Source organism: Chenopodium quinoa, unplaced genomic scaffold (genome assembly GCF_001683475.1).
Source record: "Chenopodium quinoa cultivar QQ74 unplaced genomic scaffold, ASM168347v1, whole genome shotgun sequence".
NCBI lineage: Eukaryota > Viridiplantae > Streptophyta > Magnoliopsida > Caryophyllales > Amaranthaceae > Chenopodium > Chenopodium quinoa.
The window spans coordinates 2,583,241-2,605,385 of NW_018742903.1; the positions used below are offsets into that span (position 1 = coordinate 2,583,241).

Below are 22,145 nucleotides of genomic sequence, written 5' to 3' on the forward strand. Positions count from 1 at the left end.
TCCTTGTTGATGGTGTGTGGGATTGAGAACTTTCAGGGAACTCCTCTACAGGAGTGTTGTCAGCAACATGTTCATCATTATTTGCCAAAGAGAAATCAGAATGTACACCATCAGAGTTGAAGTTCTAACTAGCATCTTCATTGAATACAACATCCCTGCTGATCAACATTTTGCCACTCACAGGATTATATAACTTATAGGCTTTGGATTGAGTACTATATCTGACAAAGATGCATTTTACAGATTTATCCTCAAGTTTTTTTCTAAGTTGAGAATCAACCAAAGCATAAGCTATACATCCGTGAGCTTGTTACCTTTCCATGCTTCATACGGAGTTTGACTGTAGACCGCCTTTGTATGAGAAATGTTGAGAATATAGACAGCTGTAATGAATATAATGTTGAGAATATAGACAGCTATAGAAAAGAATCAGAAGTGATGCAAAATCTGACGATCGAAATAATACTCAAAAAGTACATCACGGAATCCTCAAACATAATATTACTCTGTCCTCCAGCAGGCTACAAAAAGAGATTATGTTAATGATCAGGTTTGCAAGAAAACTTGTCAAATACTAAAATGGATGACAATACTTCTTACAGCTACAAAACTTTTATCCTTTGAAAAAACTTTGTCAAGTTTATCAGTATAGCAGTCACTAATCAAGCAATTCAATTAACACGCATATAAATTTCATATTCAACTGTTTTCTGTTACGGTCCTCTAGAGCCTACCTTTCTACAATCATTGTCCTCCAAACACAGATAGCAAGCTCAAGACAATGCAAAATAAAGGTTATATTTAAACAAGTGATCCCGAATTGCTGACCACACAAACAGAACAACATAAGGGGGAAACCAACTTAGTATAGCCAGAAAATAGAAAAGATTGAGTCGCTCTCTTAAAAACTTAGTATAGCCAGAAAATAGAAAAGATTTCTTGGTGCTGGCTCACCCATGTCCTTTTCTTTTGACTCCAATGAACGTGCAACAGCCAATGATCGAGGAAGATTTTCCTGAGGTGGGCCAAAAATGTTATTTCCACTGAGTTCCTTGCACTTGGCATATGACAGTCCCTTTTTGATCTTTGAGTCTGCCTCAGCTTCTAGAGTGCCACTCAATTCACGTTGCTTTGCTACCTCTGGCAGAGAGGTAGGCTTCTTGGGTGTCACACTTTCGTCGACACTAAAAGAAATCTGGCTAATTCCATTGACAGCTTGCTGCAATTTGCAGCTACAAGAGAAAGGGTCAAGAGTTTATCCGGTGTGTCATTACAAAAAAATATACTTTGTACGAAGTATATTAATGAAAATAAACCTGATAAACTCTCCTTTGCTTGGTAGCATACCACAAAACAATATGAACCTAATAGAGTAACAGTCAACCCTATTTTGCAGTAATAACCATATAAAGGAATCAGTTTAAGAAATTAGCAAATTATGTAACCCCGTTTATGGAAGACCATCCTATTTTGCACTACATATTTATTTCTTCAATAACAAATTAGCAAGTGCATGGTAGTCCTTATAAAAGTTACAAGCCCCTAATCTAAATAATTGGATTCACCCAATGTTATACTTCATTCGAATATATATATAATTGTCACATTGTGCATTTGTGATAACCCCTCATATATACATATACTAGTATACTATATAACATTAGTCTACGATATCTCTTAACAATAATCGTTCTAATTATACCATCTTCCCATCAATTAAATTATTTAATCATTTATAATGAAAAACAAACATAAACCATCACAATTTCAAGCATCACAACAACTTTTTCCGAAAATCCAAAATCGGTTCATGTAATGTGGTTCCAGAACAGAAATTATCAAATTAAAATTCAAAACCCCATAAAAATCATACAAGAACACCAATTCAAAAAATTCAGGGGAGAGAGAGCATTTCAACCAAGTTTAAGGAGTTTAGGTAAAGAAAATTCAAGTCCGTCCATTATAGTCCTTTTTATTAGAGATTATCATGGTTCATCAGGCAAACTAAAGGTAAAACCATCATCTTACCTCAAAGCTGGTTCAATGGAGGTGAGAAAGCTCGGAATCGGTGGAGGTGTAGCTGTGACAAGGAGGCCGTTAGGGTGGAGGTGTAGCCGTGCGCGCTTCAATGAATAACCCTATATTACCACAACCCTAAAATTACTAAATTGAACAGAAAATCAACGACAAGCCCTAGATTGCGAAAGGTAATCAATAAGTTCGCACAGCCACAAGAAAAATCTTACCTCGAAGTGAGTTCAATGGAGGCCAGAGCTGGTTCAATAGAGGTGCTGCTTCAATGGAGTGAGAAAGCGCGTAAACCAATTCAATGGAGAGAGAGCGAGCTGCTTCAATGGAGTGCAGAAGGAGATGCGAAAACGAGAGGGAGATGCGAAAACGGAGAGGGAAAGCTGGGAGGAAAAGCAGGAGATGCGAAAATGAGAGGGAAAGAGAAGAGCAGAACGAAGAGGGAAAGCAGGGGAAAAAAGAAAGAAGAAGAAAGAAAGCCTTAAACCGGTTTTTTTTTTAACATTTCGCACCGGTTTTGGTTAGAACCGGTGGCAAATCATTTTTCTCCCTTATTTATTTATTTATTTTTTCGTTTGTAATTCGCACCGGTTTAATAGGAACCAGTGCGAAAAGTCATTTAGCTTATCCCGCCCATTTCTTTTGCCACCGGTTTTCAAGAACCGGTGCGAAAGGTGCGGTGCCTAATTCATTTTTTCTACTAGTGTTCCCTTAATAAGTCTAGCATAGGCACCCTTTATCATTTTCCTTAGATTTAGTTCATGAGTTTGTTTTTACCCTTTCCATATTGAATAAAATTAGTATTTCTTTCCTTACATATGATCATCGCATTGCTTTAAAAAATAAATAAAAAAAAAACATAAAATAAAATAAAATAAAATTCATGTTGAACTAAACACAAGGTATACCCATGATTTGAGGCACCCCTTGTAGCCACATCATATCACCTTCACCCTTTCCAAGATACAATCCTTTCTTGATAAACCACTTTGAGCCTCGTCTAACGAATAACCTTTCATTTTTCAACCCAAATCTACCTAACCTTGAGACGGGATGGTGTACAACTTATACAATTTTCAAAGCAAAAGCTTGAGTGATTGTTCCAAAATTTCAAAAGTTTAAAAATAATAAAAGTGTATAAAAGGGCAAGTGTTCCAATGTCTTTGATATGAACACGTCTCAGATTGCGTCTCTTATTGAGTGCTTGGCACCGTGCCTAAGAAACATAAATTCCAATTGAGTGATAGACCACATGATCGAGATTGCCCACACTTATCCAAAGAAGATTCAAGAACAAAGGCAGATATAAAAGAAACAAATTCAAAAGTGAGAAACCTCAAGCATACAAATACCAATATTCAAATGTAAGGTTACACACCTTGAGGGCTTACTTTGGGTCTTGAACCTTTATCCCTTCTTATTCAACCTTTAGCCTAACCCCGTCACAGCTCTTGAAAGACCTCTTTAAGGTGTACACGCACTTGTGCGAGGTTCGGCTATAGCTATGTTTGGCCTAATTCCTAATGGATACGTAGGCAACCTCACATTGGGGTGAAGCTGTAATAATTTATCACATTCATTCATGATCATATCAAGGGATCTCCAATGCTCACCCCTATCCATTTAGAGCTAGACTTGGGCGCTTGATCCCTAATTCATTAGCCTACCCAGCCTAAGAGTCACCATCATTTGGCTCTTCTCAAAAAAATTTCCATACCCTTAGGCTTTGTAGCCTAACCTTAGTGTCACTCTCACACACATCACAAATACGTAGCCAGATAATCCTTCCCTTAGAAACCTTTGTCATGAAATCTTGATACAACTTTGAAGCATGCCTTTTCATCTTAGAATCACTCATTATCATAATCATCATCGCATCACAAAGTATGAGGTACTTAGCCTCCGCGCCTAAGTTACCAAAATACTTTCATTATCGAATCATCAATTGAGATAGCCTAGGATGCTACAATCCTTGCACCATGAAATATAACGATTAATACATAAACTTGATTAAGCTCACTCAACATACACCATCGGTTGATTCATTCTTTTCATTTTGAGAAAGTTTAAAACTTCTATTTTCACCAACACTTTACCTCTTTTCATTTTAAGTCTTTCTTTTCGGGAGAAAGTCGGTACCCTCCACAAAAATGACAGAAATATTTTGCTTTTTCTGCGTTTTCGAGTCACATTGAGTTGAGTCTACGCACATTGAGTCTATGCACACGAATCATACACAATGAGTCAAGTCATATCAAGTCGAGTTGAGTTTGCACACATCGAGTCGATCTAAGTACATTGAGTCACACAATGAGTCGAGTACACCAAGCCTTGAGTCAACCTCAAGCCAACCAACTATCAAGGTCCTTTGGCAAAATTTGAATTTTTGCAGAGCTCTGGCGCATCTTTATCATCCGGCAATATTTCTAAGATTGGATTGCCACCTCAACTGACAACGTTTCCAGGAGTGGATTGTCACACACCTTCTTCATTTGGCAATTTTTCCAAAAATGGATTGTCACAAGTCATCTCCTTTGGAAAAAATTTTCAAGATTGGATTGTCATACATTCATCATATCCTTGACAAATTTTCGGAGATTGGATTGTCACTTTCCTTGGCAACTTTTCCAAGATTGGATTGTCATTCACCATGGAAAAATTCGCTAAGAGGAAGAACTTGTGTTGGTCTGTGAGGACAGTTGTTGGCCCTTGATGCGCATTTCGTGACAATAAGCCCTTCCCTAATTTGTTTAGGGTCGGGGTGTTCCAAATGTATCAGAGCAACCCTGTGATCGCGGGCTGATCATGGATAATTAATCCTATGTCAATCGCCTAGCGGGGAAGAATTATGGGGCTATATGGCCTTATCCAAACTGGATGTAACACTTTGGCTACCCAGTTGTCATTAGGTGTAATACTAGGGGTCCCCAGGGTTCCAGGCGCAACGAGGGCAGTGTCGTTCCCAAGTGGGGGTGTATGTAATACCCCTCATGATTTCTTTAAAAGGATATAATTTACTTTTCATACAAACAAGATGCATCTTTCTTTTAGGGAGCTCATATGCTAAGATACTTCTCAGTTAAGTGTGCTTGGCTGGGAGTAGTCTTAGGATGGGAGAACTCCTGGAAAGTTTTCCCAGGATGCGCATGAGTGGCGACAAAATGCGCTGAAAGGACTTGTGTTGGTCTGTGAGGACAGTTGTTAGCCCTTGATGCGCATTTCGTGACAATAGGCCCCTCCCTAATTTGTTTGGGGTTAGGGTGTTACAAAACTGTAACGCCCTGTCCTTATACAACTATTGGTGTTAGCGGAAATACGTCGTCATGGAGGTCACTTCGTCACTATCGAAAGTCAACTTAAGTCTATGTGATCTAATTAGAGCATAGACATTGCATTTTAGTTTAATTAAACCTAAACGGGTCTAAAAGTGATAGTTGAAGCTTTAGAAAGAAGAACATGACTACACAAACAAAAGATAGATACAACTTGAAGTTACAAGAAGCCAAGGGCAGAACAACCCTTATCGGAAAATCTCAAAACGTATTCAAGCCAAACTAAGTTAAGAGAAACCATGCAAACAATTCAAACAAGCCAAACCAAACCAAAACATTCAAAAGTCCAGCTTAAGGTGGCCTAAGGCCCACTCAAACCCGGCCCAACGAGACATATCCCAACATCACTCTGCATTTGAAACAACCACAAAAAATTCCTCAATCAGTGAGGAGCAACTAGTAGTTCTCCCTCAAATAAGAAATAATAAAGTTTAGAAATTAAATTACAAGTAAGAAATCACTTACACTTAACCATACAAATCATGAAATAAACTTTGAAAACAAAATCAAATAAACCAAACTAAAGTGAAATTTCATATAACTTTGAAAATATATATATATATTCATATAATTTCATAAACTGTTCAAAAATCATTCAAACAACAGATTTGGCAAGGAGGGAACGTTAGTGGTCTCGTAATCCACTTCCTAAGGTTTGTTAGGTAGAACCCCCGGTCATCTCGCAGAAGATCGTATCTAAGATTGGCCAAATCCCGTTTATGGGTAGATGCCCATAAGGTCTTACATACCCCTAGACGACAACAATTAACCCAGGTTGAGCTACCTAAGACTCGCAATCAAGGTAGTTAGCATGTTCATCAACCATCGGGAAGCAACTCGGCCTCACACCCGACTATGGCCCCACACACAATTCAAAATCAATTAAAATACTTAATATAATATATTTCACTCAGAAATCTGCAGAGAAGCCCAAAATGGTCTTACACTCATTTCAAACAGCATAAGAAAGTCATATTTCTTAAATTCAATTGAAACTCCATTTCAAAACACATTTCAACTTAATAAACCACAAAAGGTATCGCCTTAGTTCACACCTAAAATTAATTATCGGAACTCAACAATTAACTGCATTCACAACCCTTGGCGAACTAATGCTAAAGACAGTGTTATTCTTCTCTAAAACATTACAACGTCGACAACACAATTACAACTCACCTAAATTCAATCACACATCCAAATATTTCACCTTAGGGGTTTATAATACCTAAAATATTCATACATCACCTCGTTAAAATATAATTTCAACTAATATACGACATTTACCTCAAAAATTTCATAAATTCGTTTAATTAAACCAAAATCCTATACTAACAATTCATAGCACAACTAATATGGACAGCATCATACAAGCTCAAATAACATCATAAAAAACAATCCAAACAAGCTTCAAATGCAAAATAAAAATTAGAGCACCTACATATACTCAATAGGCATCATATAAAACCCTTATACACTCAAAATTCATGACTTAACATGGTTAAACAAAAATAGAAATGCAGCAGCCCCAAGTTCGATTCTTGCAGCACCAGTCACACAAATCACTCCCAAAACCCATCTTAAACATGAAACTAAGTTTAGCCCAATATAGTACACACTCTAAAAACATAATAGGCTATAATAAGCATGCATTTGGGCTTAGAAATCAAGCAACACCTAACTGAGAATCACCATCTTTCACACGCTTAGCAGATTAGGGGCAGCATCTATGTTGCACTGATTTAGGCACTTTAATCTATCCAAAATTACACAAAATCATGCCAAATCAATTTAGGGAATATCCAAACATGACACTAATTCAAATTAGTCAAGTAAATCATGCAAAATAATTAATTTAAGGCCCAAGAACACAAGATACACAAGCTGCCATGACAAATTAGTGAATCAAAATACATGCTAATATAAAAGATAGAATTTGCCTATAAACATGGAATTTCACTATGGTATAAACTCATAAATAATCCTAACATGATAATCTAGAATGTATATATTCAAATAACCACAAAAATAAGAGTTTAATATGCCCTAAACTACTACTACTCACACGGCCAAAACAGCACTGGCAGCACTACATTGACCCACAAACTCAGTAATTTGGTGGCCTTAAACACCTTCGCAATTTACCCATAATTTATCAAATCGATCGTAAAACAATCCTCTACAATAATATAAAATAAAATCATTGAGATTAGGGCTTAGTCACGACCAGATCACTACAAAAAACCGCAGTCTTACACGCACATAACAGTCACGTACAACATTTTTGTAAGCCCCAAAATCATGTAGGCATCATAAAACAATTAGGGATTGATAGTAAGAAAATCTAGGCATGAAATTCGTGTTTTACACACAGAAAATAAGGTAAAACCCATTCGAAAAATTGACGTAATCACTACATACGAAAATTGAAACTAACCCTAACCTTAACATGAATTCAATCCTATAATTTAATCCTAAACATTAGAATTCCTAATCTAAGGGATTGTACTAGCTACCTTTGAAGCGTGACTTGGTTAAAGACTTAGGAAAAGGAGTAGAAGACCCACAAAAATCCCCTTTGAAACCCACGAAAACCACACACCCAAACAAGCTTTGTTTCTCCTTGATTCCCTTGCTTTAATGGAGATATTTTACCACGATTTTGTTGATGAATTAAGCAGCGAAAAGAGCCTTCATTTACCCTTGATTAAACCTCTGAAGGTTACGAAAATTTTGAGGAAGAGAGATGAGTTTTGTGCAGCGTATGAAAGGAATGAAGATCGTTGTTTTGTGAAGCCTTTTGTACATGAGAAAGGGGAAAGGAAGGGCTAGTGTTAAGGCATCATTAAGGGGGTGTAATGAGGAGTAGATGGGAGGTTACTTAGGTTAGATAATCAGTCTTTTAATCCCTCTACCAGCCGTGTGAGATGAGAGGAAAATGGGCTCCCTTAATCCCTTTAAATCAAGTCTCAATAACTAATGTAACATGACCCCTCTTTGGGCTCACTTAGGTTTAGGTTATTAGCTTAGAAAGAAAGCTTATTAGGCCCTATTACAGCTCCCACTCGCCTAACATAAGGCCTAAGCACACCTAAAAGTTTAAACAATAACAATTCGGTCCAAAACGAGGCAAGAGAAAGAAGTCGATTGTTTAAGAAATTGAAATTGAAATTGAAATTAGGTTAACAATAAAAATTTAAATATTGAAATATAAATTATAATAAACTTAAGATAATGAAATGATTAATAGTAAAATATAGAATTAAAGGTAAATAGAAACGAAATTTTTTGGCACGATATTTAGGGGCATTACAATCACCCCTCATAAAAATTTCGTCCTCGAAATTTAACAAATACGAAAACCGTTCAAACGATTACAGAAAGACGAAAGAACGAGAATTGAGAATAACTAATGCTAGGGACTAGAGTTGAACAACTCGGGGTACTTGAGTCTCATAGACTTCTCGGTTTCCCAAGCAGCTTCTTCATACTTCTGACTCCTCCACAAAACTTTCACCAACGGTACCGCCTTTCAATGCAAAATCTGGTCCTGACAATCGAGAATCTACACGGGTCGCTCCTCAAAAGTCAAGTTCGGTTCTACCTCGACCGATTCAACTCGGATCACATGAGAAGGATCACTACGATACCTTCGCAATTGCGACGCATAAAACACGTCATGAACCTTTGACAACTCCAGAGGCAAGGCTACTCGGTATGCAACCTCACCGACCCTTTCAAGCACCTCATAAGAACCAACATTCTTCGGTTTAAGCTTTCCCTTTTGACCAAAGTGCATCACTCCCTTCATCGGAGACACCTTTAACAACACCTTATCCCCAACCTCATAAGGGAAAGGTCTTCTCCGAAGATCAGCATAAGACCTTTGTCTATCTTGAGCATCTTTTAACTTAGCTCAGATCACCTTGACCTGCTCCACGGTATCCAGAATCAATTCCGGCCCCAAAACTAGAAAGTTACTAATATCGCTCCAATAAGTGGAACTACAACACTTCCTCCTATAGAGAGCTTCATACGGAGCCATCTGAATCGAGGCTTGATAACTATTGTTATACGAGAACTCCACAAGACTCAGAGACTTGACCCATGACTGTTAAAATTCCAAGGCACAGGCACGGAGCATATCCTCCAAAGTCTGAATAGTCCTCTCAATCTGACCATATGTCGGATCATGATCAGACACAATATTTTTCGGAACCCCATGAAGACGGATAATCTCATTAGCATAGGCTTCCGCTAGCTTCTCCATAGACCAAGTGTTCTTCATCGGAATAAACCGAGCCACCTTAGTCAATTGATCCACGATCACCCAAACATCATTCAATCCCCCAGCAACACTTGGCAACCCCATTACAAAGTCCATAGAAATGGAATTAAACTTCCAAGCTAGGATAGGTAGAGGCTGTAACAATCCACCAGACCTTTGATGCTTGATCTTGACCTTCTGGCACACCAAACAACGAGCCACAAACTCAGTCACTTCCTTTTTCATTCCGGGCCACCATAAACTCACTTTTAGATCCTTATAAAGCTTTCCACCCCCAAGATGAACAGAATAGGGAGTGTTATTAGCTTCCTCGGGGATCTTCTTTTTTAACCCAGCATCATCCGGCACACACCAACGACCCATAAACTTCATACTTCCATCTTCACCAATCTTGAAGTTCTCAACACAACCCTAAGCCTTAGCTTCACGGATATTTTCTAACTTCGGATCGCCCTTTTGCTTCTCTTTCAACTCTCGATACAACATGGGTTTAACACTCATCGAGTTCAAACACAAACTCACAATGCAAACCCTTGAGGGACCACCTCGATGTTGAGCTTCTGAAACTCGATACATAACTCTCGAGGCATAACCCAGGCAGCATTTAGAGAGTGTTTACCCTTCCGGCTCAACGCATCTGCCACCTTGTTAGCCTTACCTTCACGGTAATCCAGAGTCAATATCATAATCTTTTATCACCTCTAACCACCTTCTTTGCCTCATGTTCAGATCATGCTGAGTAAAGATATACTTAAGACTCTTGTGATTGGTGAACACCTTGCACGTAACACCATACAGATAATGTCGCAAGATCTAAAGAGAAAATACCATAGCAGCGAGCTCAAGATCATGAGTTGGGTAGTTCCTTTCATGAACCTTTAGCTGCCTTGAAGCATACGCAACCATCTTACCCTGTTGCATCAACAAACAACCTAGGCCATTCTTAGATGCATCAATGTACAACTCGAATTCCACACCCTCGGTCAGTAAAGTAAGCACAGGAGCTGAAGTTAGGCTCTTCTTCAAAGCTTAAAAAGCCCCTTCACATTCCTCAGACCATAGATACTAACTATCCTTCCGCATCAACTTAGTCAACGGCTGGGCAATTTTAGAGAAGTCCTTCACAGAGCATCGGTAGTAACTGGTAAGACCTAGAAAACTACGAACCTCAGAGACATTCTTGGGACTCTCCCATTTAACCAAGGACTTGATTTTCGCAAGATCAACCATCACACCTTCCTTGCTGATCACATGTCCCAGAAAAGCCACTTCTTTCAACCAGAATTCACACTTTGATAGCTTGGCATACCACTTCCAGAATCAACCTTAGATGTTTCTCATGTTCCGCCTCATCCTTTGAGTACATGAGGATGTCATCGATGAAAACGACCACAGAAATGTAGAGATACTCGTAGAATGAATGGTTCATATGATCCATGAACGCTACAGGAGCATTGGTAAGACCAAACGACATCACCTCAAATTCATAGTGCCCACATCTTGTGCGAAAAGTTATCTTAGGAATATCACTCGGCTTCACCGAAATTTGATGATACCCAGACCTTAGATCGATCTTAGAGAACACACCAGCACCCTTCAATTGATCAAACAGTTCCTCGATTCGGGGCAATGGGTACTTGTTCTTGATTGTTACCTTGTTCAGCTCTCGATAATCAATGCATAATCGCATACTCCCATCCTTCTTCTTGACAAACAGAACTGGGGCACCCCATGGGAACACGCTGGGCCTTATGAAACCCTTGTCAATGAGTTCTTGCAACTGAGTCTTCAACTCTTGCAACTCAGACTGAGCCATTCTGTAAGGTGCATTAGATATAGGAGCAGTGCCTAAAATCAAATCGATGTCGAACTCCACATCCCTTTATGGCGTAATACCAGGAAACTCTTCAGGAAACACATCTAGGAACTCTTTGACCACTAGAATACTCTCGAGTTGTTCTTTCAGAGAAAGGTCCTTGAATCTACATAAAAAGACCATGTCACCCTTCTGCTGAAGTTTTCGCATTCTGAGTGCAGACACAATCTTGACTCCCTTCTTTAACACAACCCCAAAATTAGTGACCTGGTTTCCATTAGGACCCCGCATCACAACCTTTTGATCACGACAGTGAATGGCAGCTCGATATTTGAACAACCAATCCATGTCAAGAATCACATCGAACTCTTGCATCGGAAACTCCTTGAGATCCGCTAGGAACTCGGTTCCGTAATAGCAATAGAGACACCCCTAAACTCCCTATTAAAAGCATAATTCTCCTTATCTGGTAAAGAAATTAAAGATTTTACAGGAGTGCTATCTGACAATTTAGTTTTCTTAATGAAAGTGATAGATACAAAGGAAACAGTTGCACAACAATCAAATAGCAAATGAGTAGGGCACACCATGGACTAGAAATGTACTAGTCACGACGTCGCGATGGATGTCGTCCACCTCTTGTTTCATGACATAAATCCAGTTCTAAGGAGGCACAGATGAGGTAGCAGGTCTAGTAGAACCTGCCGCACTATTGTTGGCCTTCTTTGGACACTCAAAGGCTTTGTGCCCATCCACCATGCAATAGTAGCACGTTATCTTCATTTCATCATAGTTTTTTTCCCGGATGTAGGTCACCCTTGCACCTCCAACACTTTCTCGGGTCATTATTAGGGCAAGACCCAGATCCTTGCTGGAAACCGGCTTTTCCCGTAGCATCAAACCTCGAATCCTATAATCAAGTGGGGGTGTATGTAATACCCCTCATAGTTGCTTTAAAAGGATTTAATTTACTACTCATACCAACAAGATGCATCTTTCTTTTAGGGAGCTCATATGCTAAGATACTTCCCAGTTAAGCGTGCTTGGCAGGGAGTAGTCTTAGGGTAGGTGACCTCTTGGAAAGATTTCCCAAGGTGCGCATGAGTGAGGACAAAATGCCCCGGAAGGACTTGTGTTGGTCTGTGAGGACAGTTGTTGGCCCTTGATGCGCATTTCGTGATAATAGGTCCCTTCGTAATTTGTTTGGGGTCAAGGTGTTACAGTTCCGAGATACGGATTGTCGTTTCATCGTGGCAACATTTCCTATGGTGTATTGTTACGTGGCATTGACAACTTTCCTTGAACTGGATTGTCGCTCATCATTCAAGATTTGTGTTGACAACTGTTCTTAAAAGTGGATTGTCATCACCCCAGATACGCGTTTCTTTCCCCTTAACTCCTTTGTTTGTAGAACTGACGTTTTCTGCAGGTATCAGCGTTAAATAGGATGATTTAGGATCGCGGAACGTTCTGAATCATTTTTTCCGTCCCTAACGTGTGTATTGTTTTAATAGCAAAAAGGCTAAGGCATCAATTCACTACAAGAAAACAGCTGAATTCTGAAGGACTTTTTCCGTCGGAAACAGGGGAAAATCCGTCAAAAAACGGCATACCGACAGAATTCCGTCGGAAACGGTCTCTCGGAATAGCCCTTGTCGGAAATTCGACGTTTTCCGAGGGAAATTCCGTCGGAAGCCACTTTCCTGACGGAATTTCTGACGGAATACATTCTGTCGAAGCTGGTTTTGACTTTAACCGAAATTCCGTCGCAAAGTTCCGACCGAATTTTCCGTCGGAGCTGAAGTGGATTCTAACGGAATATTCCGTCGGAAGGGTAATATTTCGACGAAATATTCCGTCGAAAGGGTAATATTCCGACGGAATATTCCGTCGGAAGGGTAATATTCCAACGGAATATTCTGTCGGAAGGGGAACATTCCGACAGAAATTTCCGTCGGAAAAATTGAATAAAAAAAAATAAAAAAAAGGCCACCCCACACTAGCCCCCTGCCACCAGCATACACCACCAGCGCGCCCCCCTACCACCGGCCTACACCACCTGCCCCCCTACCACCTTAACCGACCTCACCTGACCCATCACCAGCCCACCCCACACCAGCCCCCTACCACCTGCCCCCCCCCCTCACCTAACCCACCACCAGCCCATGCCACTAGCCTTCTACCACCAGCCCACCCCACACCAGCCCCCTACCACCAGCCCACACCCACCTGACCCATCGCCTTCCCCACCTCACCGAAACCCATAACCCCACCTACCACCTTAACCCACTGCCCCCATCCCCCAGCCCACCTCCCCACCTCACCGAAACCCACAACCCCACCTACCACCTTAACCCACTGCCCCCATCGCCCAGCCCCTCTACCACCTCACCAGACCCACCCACCCACCTCCCCATCTACCACCTTAACCCACCTCCCCACACAAAAACCCACCTAACCAAAACCACCCAAAAGAACACCGAAACCCACCTCACCACCACTGAAACACAAAAAAAAAAAAACATAAAAAACATCCATACTTCACCAACACCATATATTGCAAAAAAAACTAGAAAATTCAACAAATTAATTAAAATCAAAATTTCGAAGAAAAAAAAGAGAAACATACCTTAATTTGAAAAAATAAAAACGTCGAAATTGGGTTTATAAGATCTAGAGTTTTCATGGTCGAATTTGACATGAAAACCTTGATTTTCATGAGTTGCCATTGAATTTCTTGAAATTATCTTCGATTGCCAAAGAAAACGAAAAAAAAAGAAAGAGGGGAAGAGGAAAAAGAAACAGGGAAGAGGAGAGGAAGGAGAAAGAAGGGAAGAGGAAGGTTGCGTGCGCCGGAAATTCAAAGGAGAAGGGAAGAAAGGAAGGAGGAAAGGAAGGAGAAAGAGGGGAAGAGGAAAGAAGAGAGGAGAGTGAAAGAGAAGGGAGGCGGGGAGAGAGAAAGAGTGTATGGGTTAGGGTTTTCTTAGGTTTTAAAGAGAGTTTTTTTTTATTATTTAAAGGGTTTGTTATTTTTTATTATTTTCGACGGAATATTCCGTCGGAAATTTCCGACGGATTTTAATTCTGTCGGAAAATTAATGTTCGACGAATATTCCGTCGGAAACTTCCGAAGGATTTTGTTTCTGTCAGAATATACATTTTCCGACGAATAATTCCGTCGGAATGCCCATATATTCCGACGGATTTGTATTCCGTTGGAATTTCGTCGGAAATTTTCGACGGAATATAAATCCGCCGGAATTTATAGCATTTCTGACAGAATTTTGTGTCCGTCAGAATCTGGCCTTTTTCTTGTATCAAAGTGAGTCATTCAATCACCCTTATTATTATTCTTTGATTTTGGAGTAGAAATCATGTTTAAAATGTCATTTTGAATTCTAGTATCATGTTTAAGATAACGCTTTGATTTTGTTAATAGTTATATGCTAAGATTTCTTATTAATCTGTTTAGTATCATGCCTAGGATCTTACTACTAAAGATATTTTGATGATGTTATTATGATGATGATTTTTGTATTAATCATATGTTGATTGATTATTCATGATTTATTGTTATTGCTTGATCATGCCCCTTTTTTCAGGTTTAAAGGAAATTTGTACTTGAAATCACGCCTAATAAGATAATTAATAATTTGATTTGGTTAATATGATTTTAATTCAAGTGATCACCAATAATAGATTTGATTGTGCATTAATAATCAACCAACGTAGATTAAACAAGTTTAGGATTAATTTGATGTATGTATGTTGATCGGAAAGCGCACATGAATATCATACGAATTAAGTAGAGGCCGATTTAGGGCGGGTTCAATCTCTTTTAGGTTGAATTCGTACCATCATCCCCGAACATCCAGTCATGGTTCCAGACTACTATGGAGTTAGCGATCTCCGTGATCGTGAATGGGATGTAACTTCACACCCGTGAACAGTTTACACGTTCCTAAAATTAGTTGGTGACCTGTTTATCTCTAGCTTCTGTTCCTTGGAACGCCACTGTTGGGTTTTGCAGTGTCGAACACTGCGCGAAAACAAAACCCACCTAAAGATCTGTGCATAAATTAAAGCAACTAAGCGTGCATTTAATAAAGCATATAATAAACACATAATAAGAGGGAGAGAGAAAGAGATAGGAAAAGACGATCATACCCTTGATGTGTGTTTTCCACTATCATGAACACGAACTCATGAACGGAGGAAGAGCCTCAAACTGTTGGGTTTCGTAGTGTCCGACACTACACAGAATGAAACCCTCCCAAAATCCACACACAAATTAAAGTAAATAAACATGCATATTAATTAACAATCACATAATTTATTAACAAGGAGAGAGAAATAAGACGATCTTACCCTTGACGCGTGCTTCGCTCTTTCTAAGAGCTCGTACTTGAAAGCGTTAAGCTTCGCAAATGCGCAAGCCTCTAACGAATCTCACCCTCGAGACCCAACCCGAACGGTCCCTACCCCGAAGCTTAGTCGGGCCTAGACCAAGAAAACTTAGAGTATTAGAATTAAGGTATTCTCTTCTTGGAGATCCCTTAAAATTCACAAGTCAAGTGTCCCTTCCCAATCCCAAATGATTGGTATTTATAGGGAAGGGAGCTCTTGAATTCCAATCTTCCATCAATGTGGGAGAGTTGGTAAATGACAAGCGCACTTTAGGGCGCGCTTTAGAGCATATTTTAGGATGATTTTGGATGTATTTGGGGTCGTTTTGGCCGATTATTACCTTGTTATGCTTACGTTCCCCATATTACGTGCTTCACGGGTTTTCGGTTTGTTTTTTATGTGTTTTCAGGTAATATCAACCGAGTTTAATCGGATCCCGAGCCCTTGATGCGTAACCGAGCTAGCCTTGACCGAAGTCCGAGGAGTTAAGGAAGTTCAAGTGCCGTGCATTGATTACATAGCACAGGTAGCACGGCCGTGTTACCATAGGCACACCCGTGCTGGCCTATAAGCAAGCAACCCCAGGCAAGGCAGCACGGCCATGCAAACCAATAGCACGGCCGTGTCAGTATCCACGCACCAGCACGGTCGTGCAGGCCATTAGCACGGCCGTGCAAGATGTTGCCCGTGCCCGTGTCAGCTTCAGTTTGAACCCCGTGCTAGAGCATATTCAGCACGGCCGTGTCATTTTTAGCACGGCCGTGCCGGGAAGCTGCACGGCCGTGCCATATATAGCACGACCATGCCAATTTGAAGAAGAAATCCGGTTTACTTACTGACAAGCTAGCACGGCCGTGCTGATCCAGGGTTAACTGCGCGCTTGACTTCTCCGAATTAGAAGACGTATATAAGGCCCGAATTTAAGAGGATTCCGCAGTCAGTTTGAGAAATAGTTTTTGAGAGCCTTTGTAGAGAGTTATTGGAGAACGTTCTTAGTATTAGAGATTCATTAGTTTTCTTAGAGATTATTCTAGCGATTTTAGTTTTCTTGGATTGATTTGAAGCAAGATTTGTGAAGATTCTTTGTGTTATTCATTGACGACGGATATCAAAGTTCTGAACTTTTCCATTGATTCGCATCAATACAATTGGTATTATTCATTCTTGTTTATTAATCAAGGTTTATTATTCCTTAATCAGAATTCATGTTTATATCTATTATGCTTTTGGAATTCGTTATTGCTTTGATTATGAATATGTGTGAGTAGTCTCCTAGCTAGGGTTTCGGGATGAAACCCGGCCTAGGTAACCTATGTAATTGAGGATTGATTTTGATAAACGGATTGTGATTAAATTGATTATATGCGATTGCATGTTAATTCATTATAATAGGAGTAGCTAACCTAGAATCTTGAATTTGATTGCATGATATTCTTGATTTGAACAAGAGATTGTGAATTGAGTATTTCATTATTGAATGTGGTTTGATTATGTATCGAGTAATGTTAAGTGCATGAGAAATCCAAGCTTAGTATTGCCCGTTGTCTTCCTATCACATGATATTGATCAGACTTATAGTCTTTGCATATCCCGTTTGTCTCTGTGATTCATTGTTGCTTAGTTACCAATGGTTAGGCGGATTCCCGTTCTCCCTAGTGTCTTAGTTTATTGATTTATTCCATCTTATTATTAGTATTTTAGAACACCATTTTCCATTGATTTCGAACTAGCTTAGGTTTAAGATTGATTTTCAATTACTCTCGTTCCTCGTGGACCGAACCTTTATTTGCCATTGTACTTGGTTATAGGGTGTTCGTATAAGTATTGTTTGATTGAGAGTTAGATTGTAGCGACCTATTTAACGCTTGTCAGTAAAATGCACTTTATTTAATTTAGTTAAATTCAAAAACCAAATTGAAATGCAAGTGAATCAACAAACGTCAAATGTCATAAGGTGAGCAAGGGGTTAGGTGAGGACCACAAAGGGGGGGGGATTAACCTCCCCTTGCTCCCCAAGAAACCCATCAAAAACTGGGCTCCCCACGCATGAGCTGGCACACACATGTGATGGCTAGTAGCCTGCCAAGGCTGCCTTGCTAGTGCCTAGCACCATGGCTTGGCTTGCCAGCCAGCCCGCATATGCCTACGCACAGCCAACAGTCCACGTACGCTATGCAGGCTGCTGCTGCTGCTACTGCGTTGCTTATGCTAGGCGCTTGCACGCATAGCCCACAGCACTTGCACGCATAGCACGCTGCTGCTGCTTATGCGATGCTCGTGCTAGGTGCAATCTAGCTGCTACTATGCTTGCGGCTGAGTGCGAGGCCAATCACACTAGCACACGTAGTGCACCAGCTACTAGTAAGCGTGCGACTAAGTGCACCAGCCTCGCAAGAATGCTCGGCCAGCAAGCCTAGCACGCACATGCATGCTTGGCTTGCAGCATAGCCATTGATCGGCGAATAACAGGTCGCGTCTACCATCCTAAATCAAATTTATAATTTATATTCCTAATGTAATTACTTTATCAAGTTCACACTAGATAGTGGCAAGTTAGGGTCGAACCACAAGGACTAAGTGTATTAATTTGAGGTGATTAAACTAGTAGGAAGGTTGTGAGATAGAGAGAGAAACGACTAAAACACTACTTAAAGCAATAAACAAGGTACTAGGGAAAGGGGAATCCAATTACATAAATGAATTCAATACCAAATTGCAATTAGATAATCATGATCTTAATTAGGAACGATCAACAAGCTCAACTCACTCTCGCGCAATTAAGCATGTTAATTATCCTACTAAGCTAATTCACTCCCGCGCAACTATCCTAGCAAAGGTATGGAAGAATATAGACTCTCAATCAACTCACTTCCACACAATTGATTGAAAGTACAATAAAGAACCTAGAATTAATTAGCTAAAAAGATTCTAGTCAATGTAAGCATCATCCAAACACAATAATCAAGAATCAATTGCATACTAATCACACTCAATCATTCAATTCATCAACATAACCTTCATCTATTTCCCTAGAACAAAATCTATGTAAACATAATGAAGGAAAACATGGAACACAAGGTACAACTAGAATTACAGCATGAATTAAACAAGCAAACTAGTTAAACACAACTAGCAAGAACAACTAATCTAAACCATTAAACTAAGTAAATAAGAAATTAGAGCAAGCAATAAACTAAGAACAAAATCAATTACTAAAAAAACTAAACAAAACAATAATTAAAGAAAGCAATAAAATTTGGGATAGAGTTAAGAAGTTCTCATTGGATTGTTGAAGAGGAGATAAAAGCACCATTGTCACACTAGCTTCTTCATCCATGTCTCAACCCTCCATTAAAGACTCTCACTTTCTCCCTCTACACTACTCATAATCTAAATTACACTCTAAGAAAACAAGATTACAAAACAAAGATTAAAACTACAAAACTAAGATTATAACTAAATCTAAGCCTAAACTAAGTGAAGAAAATGATGGAGAAGGCAAAGGAGTTTATCCTCTCCAAGAGGAGAGAGAGAACACGCCCTAAGAAGGAGCCCTAAGCTCTCCTTTTATTGCTTGGTGTGCTGCTCGTATGTCTCCCCTTGCTCGAGTTGCTTGCTGCCTTTTATAAAGGGAAGAAACGAGGAGAAGGGCTGCTGCGTAGCCCCTTCGCCGCGCCCTCTCTGCTGAACATCGCGCCCGCGCCCTTGTCTAGAGAGGCCTCTCCAGACCATCGCCAAGGCATCTCTAGAATTTTTGAAAAGTTTGTACCCAGCTCAGAGAGGACTCTCCCCTTGTTGCCGCGCCCTCTCCTCTTGCTCGGAGAGCCCTCTCCAGGCCTTCTCCCAACCTTCTCCAGCAACTTGGGCATTTTGAACAAAGCATCGCAGAGGCCTCTCCTGGGCTTCTCCTAGCCATCTCTAGAGAACTTGGAGAGGATTTTGATTTGCTAGAGAGCCCTCTCTAGGGCTCCTCTGAGGCTTCTCCAGAAGGTGAGGAGCATAGATGGTTTAAGGGGGGGCTTTGAGAGCCCTCTCGAAGCCCTCCATAGCGCTTGACTTCTCGAGGCTCGTGAACGGCTTCCCGAACTTCCCTCTTCTCTCGATTTTCACCTCTTTGGCCTAAAAAACACAAGAAATATCCCAAAAGTAGTACAAATAGGAAAATAAGAGGGGAATATGAAGGGAATAGCATAATGATCGGAAAAAACGGGGAAAATCGAGCGAAATAGGCTTAAACAAGTGACAAGCGTAAAGGAATGACATGGAATTGAGGCCTAAATAGTGGCATAAATGAGACTTATCAGTCATGCGATGAGACTTTTCGTTTGCTTGATTTCCCGTCTCGTCGAATTCTAAATTCGAATCGACTTACGACGCTCGATTTCGACGCTCTAAGCTCGATATCCGACGTCTTTGTTCATAATACTCTAATGACTCATCTAATCCTTCGGATTAATTCGTCGTTTCGGTTCGGTTACTCGATTGGGTGTGACCCAAAGGGTTCAATCAAGATTAAGATGCAATATTAATTATGCATTAATATTAATGACCGGAAGTGACCTCCAGCTAGGCATTCCAATCACTTGACCTCACTGAATATTATCTTTCTAATAATTCCGAACCCTCTATCGAAATAATACACTTGTTCGAAGAACACCATTCCTTTCACAAATAAATTAAATAGCTAGAACAAATAGTCAAACAACAAGTGGCAATCACATGGGAGCGGTTAGGTGAGGACCACAAGGAGAGCCACATGGCCTCCCTGTTCCCCAAGTCACCAAACCCACCAATCACAATAGCCTATAACCGGTCAACACCCTTGGTCACCAAGGTATGGTCGGTCAAGGCATCCTGGACTTGGCTTGGGCTTCCCATCCACACCGCAAGCCCACGTGTGTAGCAGGGCTACTTGTGCGCTGCTCGGCTGTTATGTCTCAGGCCCATAGGCCTTGCCTACAAGCACCAGCAAGCCTCGCTTGCTAGCGGGCTGCTGCGTGCTTGCTAGCAGGCCATGCGGGCAAGTGCTAGCAGCTGCTAGCGAGGCCCAGCGCTTGCTGGCAGCCAGCCTTGCAAATGCTGCTAGCTTATGAGCCATGACACCCTCGCCCAGCAAGAACGCATGTGCTGCTACTAGGCTTGCGGCCAAGCGCCACGCATGCTAGCATGCTGGCTAGCCATACTAGTTTAGCCCTTGCATCGGCCTAGCCAAACAACGTTTAGTTTTGACACTCTAAGATCGAAATCCGGCGTCGGAGTACGAATCCTCCTGTTTGACGGACTAGTACTAAAACAAGAGAACTTATAATACTCATGGTCGAGGAAAAAGATTCCGGTAGCTATAATGAAAAAATATACTTATGACAATTTTAAATCTTCTTTAGTATTCTCATAATCTGGTATAGTTCCAAACTAATGCCTGTGCTAATGATTTATGACAATCATGTCCTTGTAGCATAAGAAACGGTTCTATAAATCATACTACACACTAATATCAAGTGGTCATTAATCGTCCATCACACAAATGACCTTAATTTGGGATAATTTTTATTGAAATATTCAACGTTCACTTAAGAGGTGTTTCTTCATCCAAGACATTGTTTTAATACCATGTTTTGAATATTCTCAAAAATCGAATTGACTTATTATTTAATTCTAAACCACAATTAAATAGAAATGGAGAGATAATAATTTTACAGAAAATTAAATTACTCCAAAACGAATGGTTCAACATAGTGTTTTACATTAAAATCCTCAAATTTAATTAAAACACATGAATAAGGAAATCAAAGCCAATCTCCAACGTGCCTGATTCCCATTGCCTCAACGTGCTTGTTGTGTTTCACTTGAGGAAAAGGTTTAGTGAGTGGATCGACTACATTGTCGTCTGTTCCAATCTTACAAATTCTGATTTCAACCTCGGACTTCCATTCCCTTATCATGTGTAATCGCCTCTTGACATGTTTGACCTTCTGATGTTCCCTTGGCTCCTTGCCTTGAACAATAGCTCCATTGTTATCAAAATAGAGGTCTATCGGACCCTTGATTGAGGGTACAACATCAAGTTCACCAATGAACTTACAAATCCAAACTGCCTCCTTAATTGCTTCTAAAGCTGCCAAGTATTCGGCTCCTGTTGAAGAATCTGCAGTAGTGCTTTGCTTAGCACTCTTCCAACTAAACGCTCCTCCATTTAGGCAAAATATGTACCCTGACTACGACTTGGAGTCGTCTCTGTCAGTCTAGAAGCTTGCGTCGGTATAACCTTCAACAACCA

General features: G+C 40.3%; 1 protein-coding gene across 1 annotated transcript; it reads right to left on the reverse strand.

Moving 5' to 3' along the window:
• Window positions 1–656: 656 nt before the first annotated feature.
• Window positions 657–9,168, reverse strand: LOC110727285. The gene is made up of 3 exons (XM_021906852.1): window positions 8,962–9,168; window positions 1,317–1,364; window positions 657–1,219 (listed from the first exon to the last, which is right to left on the reverse strand). Exons 1-3 carry the CDS (start codon window positions 9,166–9,168, stop codon window positions 902–904), a joined length of 573 nt encoding a protein of 190 aa, XP_021762544.1. The 3' UTR covers window positions 657–901.
• Window positions 9,169–22,145: the final 12,977 nt, after the last annotated feature.